General features: G+C 42.1%; 1 protein-coding gene across 1 annotated transcript; it reads right to left on the reverse strand.

The window, feature by feature from the left end:
• Nucleotides 1-1382: 1382 nt before the first annotated feature.
• Nucleotides 1383-8054, reverse strand: LOC310773397 (protein tyrosine phosphatase type IVA 2-like; the record flags this gene model as incomplete). The annotated part of the gene is made up of 5 exons (XM_083633270.1): nt 7947-8054; nt 7225-7317; nt 5980-6110; nt 4037-4111; nt 1383-1494 (listed from the first exon to the last, which is right to left on the reverse strand). The coding sequence occupies exons 1-5, from the start codon at nt 8040-8042 to the stop codon at nt 1383-1385; spliced, it is 507 nt and encodes a 168-aa protein (XP_083489396.1). The 5' UTR covers nt 8043-8054.
• Between the last annotated feature and the right edge of the window lie 574 nt (nt 8055-8628).

The following is an 8628-nucleotide window of genomic DNA, read 5'->3' on the forward strand; positions in this document are numbered from 1 at the left end:
CTACGGGGGGGGGTTCTCCGAGCAGATGCCCTCCCGCCTCAAGAAGAGAGGCACCCTGCGACGGAGTCACTACGCCAAAAGGCATCCTGCCACGGAGTCACTACGCCAAAGAATCAGTTGCCATGCTGCCACGCCATCAGAATTAATGTCATACCGCTTCAGGCCATGAATCCTATCGCCATGCCATACTTTAATAAAGCTTGCTGATTAACCTTACCCTCTGGTCTCTCATGATTGAAACACTTATAGAACAATGATGATGTCATAGAGAACTCAAACACCGACTTCTTCTTACTGCTTCTAACATATTATCAAGAACACATGTTGCGCTACAATACGGAGATTAAATGTCAAATCCAGCCTAAAAGCAGAATTTTACAATGACCAATCTCAATCGCAAAGCTCAAACGCTGAAAAGCATCAACGCACACTTATTACAGCTGCTCCAGTAAGTAACAGTGAGTTGAGAGTATAATATTTTGGATCAAGTATGTTTTTTTGTTTTGTTTTTTATCCAATTGAGCTTTAAGTTATTATTAGTATGAGCCGACAGGCTGGGTAGCAGAAACACGAGTTGCTTCTTTCGTCACGAATGCCTCTGGTTTTTGAGGTTCATTTTTTGACGTCAAACCAAAAGCTCACACTGCTGTCCTTCATGCAGTGTACATTTTGTTGACTAAAACTAAAACTAGGCTAAAATGACCCTTTTTCACTGAGGAAAACTAGACATTAACTAAATAAAAAGAAAGTTGTGATGACAAAAAGTACGAGGAAATCTATTGACATTTTCGTCAACAAAAAAAAACTATAGACAAAAATGTTAGGGAGAGACAAATTGGGAAGAGATCCAATCAGAAGATAAGTTAAAACAGTTAAATCTGTGTCTCTATTGCACGTTCAAACCTTAATACCATTCCATAATAACAGATTCATAGATCTTTCCAATGAGTTTGGAAATTCTAGAGAAGCATTTATATAATGCATTACACTTTAGCTAAGCCTTTTCGATTTTAGTTGACTAAATCTAGAGTAGATTTAGTTGACTAAAATCGTATATTTAGTCAACTAAAACTAGACTAAAACGAAAACATTTCCGATGACTGAAATATGACTCCAACTAAATGGCTAAGAGAATGACTAAAACTAAGTCTACTAATTTACTGTCAACATTAACACTGCCTTCATGTGCTGTCAATCCCAGTGTCAAACTCATTGAAAAGCTCATCGACATTGAAAAACATGTGGTCAGCTGAACCACTGCAAAGAGAGGACAGCACCATGATGTTTGGAAGTACAGACAGTGTTTTCAATCTGAGTCTAACATCGACTTTCCATTTAACGTCAAAAGATGAGAATGTCTGGTGTGTTAGCGGTGTCGCCCCCTACTGGAGGCAGCAGCTCTGTCCATTAGCGTCCTTGGAGCGCAGACACAGTTTGGGCTTGTAGTTTTCCAGGTAGAGAAGCTGCTTGGAGTTGAAGGCTCCACGCCGCTTCCTGATAACATAAAGAAAACATGTTTAAAGGCCTGTTCACACTGGACTAGTGACCTGGGGACCTCATGTGATTTGTAATACTGTCATTGCGGAGGCCGTCTGTGATCTTAATCCCGCAAATTACCTACCATCTTTCACCAAACACAGAGGTCAAATGATAATATTAGCCACCGCTAGAAAATATTATGTTGTGGAATGTTTAAATCCAGTTTTCTCACGTTTTACTTTTCGACACATAACAGATTAAAGCCAAAAGAAAGGTTCTGCACACTTGGATCCATGCAAAAATCTTGACTAATGCTTCCCACACACTAGAGGATAAAAGGCCCGATTTAATGCCCGATTCCCCTTGGGGGGGCGTGGCCCGATTTGAGGCTAGTCTCAACCGATTTTTTGTCAAAATAATTGTCAAGTGTCTGGTGTCAATAAATTATTGATTGAATCGGAGCCGGCCCGATCTCGAATCGGGCATATCAAACATGTTTGATATTTACGATGGCTGTCTCCCGACGGAACCCGCAATAGCCAATGAGAGCGCAGACCGGGACGCGTCGACGCGTCATACCCGGATGTTAATGCAGCGCTCACAACAAACGAGTTGTGGCAACAGCAGTGCCATGTAGCTCCTCTCTCCCCAGCATCCTCACAGCAGCTTTAAACAGGGTGGACAGCAGCGGATGGCTCTCCAAACATGCGCCGAGCGGAGCGGTTTGCCCCAAGGGAGCGGATATGCTGCAACATGAGCTCTCAGACAGGACGTTGTTTTAGCTCATTTTGCGAGGGTGTCTGCCTGCCTGTAGTGGACCCGCCGCTCGGCGCATGTTTGGAGAGCCATCCGCGGCTGTCTGTGGGAAACAAATTGCGGTTTTGTGGGATATAAACAGCCTAACAGTCTAGTTGCTGGAATCGCTTTGAGTCTGTACTTCAAACGGCTGGTGTGTGGTCTCGCAGTCTGGCCGAATCGTCTAGTGTGTGCGTTCAGGCGATTTTAATGTTAAAATCTGATGAAATTGTCCTTATGTCTGTGGTCTCTCATGTTTTTAAAATCGGTTAAGATTTGAAAATCCTCTAGTGTGTAGGCAGCATTAGGTACCAAGCTTTCGGTCTACATGACCTTCATCAGGGCAAAGTTACAACACAATGAATGGACAGAGTCATTCATGATGAGCATGCTCATCCTGGAAATACAAGAAGCACTATAGCTACAGCTAGAAAATAAATGTGCCTTATGTTACATTATGTGGAAGGTTATCCACGGAAGATTACTGCAAACATTAATTTCACTGCACACAACAAAATTCCATGACTTTTCCAAGACTTTCAAGGGACTGACCCCCCCAGATTTCTTGCAAAACGGTATTCTACTTGATTTGAAAACTCTGCAGGCAAGATGGCCGCCTATACTGCCTTCTTTAGCTGGCAGAATTCCTCCCCCATAAACTAACATATCTTGGCCAATAAGTATGTAACATACAAATAAAACAACTCGCAATGTCTTCATTTGATGTAGAATGCAGAGGACATGTACCGGTAACTGTTTAGTTAAACTTGCATTCCAGGAAGTTTAACGATAATGGCTCGAGACTGTTTCATCCTGAAACCCACTCGCTTTGCGCCAGAACACAGAACACAATCGACTTGGGGGTGGAACAGGCCAGGATTGGCCAACGCCAATGCCAGTGCCCAGAACTGTCAAATCAAATCATCGACAGAGACGCTATGACCCGCCTCCCAGTATTCTCAGTGTATCCGAGATAGATATCATAGAAAACGTTATGAATATAGCCACATTATAAACAACAAACTAACGCTGGTGATCCGTATGGAAACAGTGTTACTCGAAATGGTTAAAAGTTATATCAATTTGGTCATTCAGTGGCGTTTTACTGCCATGTAACATAACTAACTAGCGGCTAATATTAGCCACAGTAGGCATTACCCATGGATGCATTGCTCTTAAAGGGCTCGCGCCGCGTGAACTACAGTAATAATCAATGGGGAAAAAAACAATTTTTCACATGAGTGGGGCGCGTGCTAAACCCACCGTGACGTCACGATGTACCAAATATCCCATTCATTTGAGGGCACAAAAAAAAGCAGTGTTCAACCCATAGAGGGAACTTATGCTGCTGAAAATGATACAAATGGTACAATGGTAACAGTTTGGTCTCAAATGTGGAAATTCTGACCAGAATTCTTCACACACCACCCCCAAAGTCATATATATATTGGTTAAAACCTGAAAAAAAGTGTTTTGGGGGTAAGTTACACTTTAATTCCCATGACTTTTCCAGGTTTTCCATGACCATGGGAACCCTATAGTAACCTTGGGCTGGCGGTACCAATTGCAATGTCAGTCAATTTGAGTAAAACACAGATTTTATTTATCCTGTGCGAATGCGCGGCATGACACACAGACGTTGGGGGTAATTTGTCAATCATATGAGGACCACAGGTAATATGAGTCTCATGCCAATAGGGCTTTAGACAGAAAACTGTGGAGTCGTTTAACAGTAGAGTAGAATGTAGAGTTGAGTACTTACAGTCTTATGAAGTGCACCGCATCCTCATACTCCATCCCACTCTCGATCAGAGCTAAAGCCACCAACACAGGAGCTCTGATAAACACACAAACACACGATTAGTGAATAATATAACATAATTTATATATAATATTTTTATAATATAATATTCATATAGAATATTCTTTGACAGCCCTAATAGCCTGTGAAACATATAAAAACGTAGAAGCCTATCCACCTTATTTCTAGCTGCCATGATGCCTCATGGGTGCTTCTTCCGCTTCCAGTGTAATAGAAGGTTTTACAGTCTATCTATGCCATAGACTCTATGGTTTTAACTTGACAAAAAAAACGTCTATGAGGATTTTACCCTTTTACAGCAGAGCCATTCTGTTCTACAGCCGTGTCGTTCGGGTGCTGGGATAACGTAATGCATTGTGGGCAGTCGGCTACTAACTGTGGCTAATGTTAGCGGCTAGCTAGCTATTCAAAAATAAGGTGGATACAGACATTTGTGTCAGCTTTAAGCCACGCACATGTGGCTACGTTCACTTTAAACTGCTGTTCCTCTCAAACACGGAGCGGATGGTGTGTTGACTCAGCTGAGACGAGGAGGAGCCAGTGGGAGGATATTGTGATGGTCATTGTGTTGTATGTGTACATAGAATGACTATTATTTTGTCCTATTGTTCACTTCAGACGCTTTATATTAGCAAAAGCTGCCGTTCTCGTTGTTGCTTTCCTCTCTTTGCAGACTAGATGACTGCCTGCTCATAGTTATTGCACCGGGTGCGCCCTCTGGCATGCTCATTGAAACGTGTTTTGAAAATACACCATTTCACTGACAGCTACTGTAGAATGTCATATGAAACTACATGTTGTTTGATAGTAGATCGAGTCAATTTCACGTGTTCGAGTAAATCCTTAATGAGCAAGTAATCGATCTTCGATTAATTGCTTGCATCCCTAGTACGTTCGCAAGTGCCTGGTGAAAAAAATCCTCCAGGTTTGATTGACCGTCACGAGTGCGTGTTATCAGCGCTTCGGCTCGGTCAAAGTGACTTTGGTACCCCGCTGTTTGAGTAGCAAGCTGGACATTTTTCTCGTGGGAGATTGTTGCTTTCCTCTGCCTCCGGGTTTTGGCTGAGCATCACCATCGTTTCTGTGTAACTCTTAAGGTTTTCAAGGTTTGATCTAGAGTCAGAAAACAGTGTATTGGCTTGTTTACTTACAGTACCATGAGATCCTGGCAGGAGTAAGTGGTTACTCAACAGCTGAGCGACTCATTATCCAGGGTATTTTCCGTTAGTTAATTCATTAATTTCGACTTGTGTTCAGATGGGCAATTTTCAACTATGTCCGAGGTCAGTAAATTAACATGCATTCACTTGTTTTCAATGTCACAATGGACATGGCTCCATGCAGCTGCACGGAACAATTACTGTACTGAAAAACACACCAAATAGCAGCAGGTGGCACGGTCAAACCAGATCTCTATACTGTATTTTTTATCCAAGTACTAATCATACTGGTTTAAATAAACAATTTGATATTATTTCCCATCTTTGCTGATCTATAATTTCGTGAGAAATATACGCATGGTGAATTCAGTGATTGAAGCAATTAAATGCCACGGCTATTAATTGAAGTTTTACGCTATGTACGGTAAGCTACTGTAAGCAATGTCAGCTTCATAAAATGATTAAAGTGCATGTTCCTAACAATGTGTTTAATCTGACATCTCTCCTCTTGCATTTTTGGCTTTGGAGGATATCTGCTTTGGGACTTGCAGGTCCCATGTGCACACTGCTTTGGTATTTTCCCTTGTTCTGAGAAACCTCGTCAGGCCTCTCACGCCTAGTTATGCTTGCTAATGTAGGATTGGACAATGGACATTCTAGGGAGGGGCTTAGCGAAGGGTGAATTATAATCAACATAACCCCATGTATGTAGTCCATACTCACCGTCCCAGGCCAGCTACACAGTGTACAGCCACGCAGCAGCCAGGCTCCTCCCTAAACTTGGTCTGCAGCAGGTTCAGCCAATCATCAACCACCTGGTCTGGGGGGGCGGAGCCATCATCAAACGGCCAATCCTGCAGAAACACCAATATGGAATCAAGATTAAGTCTAATGTACCCTGGTCCATTTGTGTTTTGTCGCAGAAATAGGGAAAACTATTAAAAAATATAATCAGGTGACATTCACGGTCTCCTGGTCAGGCGGTCCTCAGAAGGAAAACAACAGCATTGGTTGATTTTGAAGGTGGTTAAAACAACCGATGTTTACGAATGCGACCTCTTGTGGTTGTGTGAGCAAGGGCACGCGTGCAGTGCATACGCCAGAGTCGGGGGCTGTAACCAGGAAGTAGCGCCCCCCTCTGGTGGTCTTTAACGTAATGACGGGCTGATATTGAAATAGCTCGCTGACACGTAAGGGGGAAGGGCTGGGATTGGTGGACCGGTAACTTCCTGGTTGAGAGAGACCCGGTTCGCCTCCCGATGTGTCCTGTTTTGAACTGTAACCCAAATCAGAACCTTAAACGGAGACTCCACCGAAAAACAATGCTGATTTATTTTGCACATAATCTCACACATATCTGAAAACTGTAAAACAGTTTTGCAGACATTCATTTAGTTTGACAGTTATTGAGAGTTGATTTGAGTTAAGTTGTGGACCAGTGATGTCATTTATGCGTATCACCAGCACGCACCGTTTCGCTCATATCTGTTATTTTGGGAGTCATTGGAAACGGACTTATTGTGTGGTTTGGGTAGGAGGACATGTTGCTCCTGGTAGATGCTTAGGCTGACTGAATGTGTGGAGATCACCTTTAAAAGATGCTGATAGTGAAGATGAATGTTCAAAGACTTCCAGGAAGCAGAGTGGGAGCAGCTTCTGTGCATCCTGATGTCCTAATTAGAGGTTTAGGATTTCAATCCCATTATGCAGTCCCTACAGGAGATTTATTTTTATTTTTTTGTGATTGTTGCAATAAAAATCCAGATTTTACAGTGACTTTTCTCAAACATTTTAATGCAATTTGCAATGTTTTATGTGATTTCTTGTGGCAAAATTGCAGTAACTGGCAAAAATTGCAAATTGCGGAACGTGTTTTGCCATTTTTGCAGTGAAATCGCGGGAAGTACCGTCTGGTTGTGAGTGAGGAATCACAGACTTTCCAGCTTGACCTTTGGGGATGTCACTTACCAGGACCTGAATGCCTTCCTGTTCCACTGGAGTCTTGTCATATGTAGCAGCACACACTCTCACCACGGTTCGCACTCCATACGCCTTCAGATCCTACACACAAGCACACACACATTTTCAACACAACATGCCTCTATTGCTACCTTTATATTGCTGGGGGGTGTCTTTGTATTTTCACAGTTTATCTCCTTAGGGGCCGTGTCGACAGGAAGCGTTTTTCTTCGCGTTTTCTTGTCTTTGCTTTTATTTTTTGTCCTTTGTTCTCCTCCCTTGTTCTTGTTTATATTGTTTGTTTTTGCTGTTTAACTTTAGTTTAATTTCTGAGGTAAGTGACCTAGCTCGCATAAGCCTTTTGTGGTTTCTGTCTCGTACCTGCACAATTGTTTGCATATACTTGTATCTGTCTTTCTGTTTGTTTTTACGGTGTGCAAAAAAAACAAAACAATTCAGGTCAGAGTGCTTCATAAATCATGTCCAGAGCACTTCCAATCCACACGCAGAGCGCTTATTTGTTGCTGTCGGGAAAAAGTGACACTAGCCGCCGAGAGCGCTAAAAAGCCAAGTGTGGTGGTGGGAAGAGGAGCGCTCCTAGCGTGTCCTTACCATCCAGAATGAATTGCAGAAAGGAGCTGGAAGCTCAATTAACCACTTCCTGTCGACACGGCCCCTTATGCATCTTTCATTTTGACATGATGAAACACAAATGAATAAGTGAAAGGTACCTCTATAAACCTTCCCAGTTGCACATTGGTTGGGTTGTGTGTGATGAGGAATCTCAGACAGTCGTAGGAGATTTCCACTGGTGCTGGCCGGTTCATTGTGACACTCAGAAAAAGGCTGTTACTAAAGAAGAAGAGCAGCAAAGACACTGGGCTTCTAATAAATAAATAAATAAATAAATACTTTAATGGGGGTGAAAACAGACTGGGACTCCAACAGCAGTCAAAGTAAAAGTCCTATGATTCCTGAAAAACTTCAAAATGTGTTCTGCTTATGGTGAGGCAAAAGTCTTCTTGGGGCGGAATTCAATTTTATCAAATTGATTCATTAAAATAATTCACTAGTATGACCTAAGGGGAAAAAAATATCAAAATGCTACTTGGGTTACAAAATGTCTTCTGAATAAAGAAAATTAAAGCACAAATGTTGTCTTGAGACAACAACGAAAAAGGTTTTCAAAGTATTTCAAACTGTTCTTGGCAATAACCAAAAAAATTAAGTAAATGTTGCATTGGATAACATAACAAAAGTCTGGTTAGGGTCAAGAAGACAGAGGGGGGGGGAGGTCTGTCCTTTCTTTCTTTCAAATGTATTGTCCCAATCAGAGAATACTTTCAAATGTGTTGGCCCAATCAGAGAAGACTTTCAAATATATTGTCCCAATCAGAGAAGACTTTCAAATGT

The sequence above is a fragment of the Poromitra crassiceps genome, assembly GCF_964638095.1.
Source record: "Poromitra crassiceps genome assembly, chromosome: 3".
Taxonomy (NCBI): Eukaryota; Metazoa; Chordata; class Actinopteri; order Beryciformes; family Melamphaidae; genus Poromitra; species Poromitra crassiceps.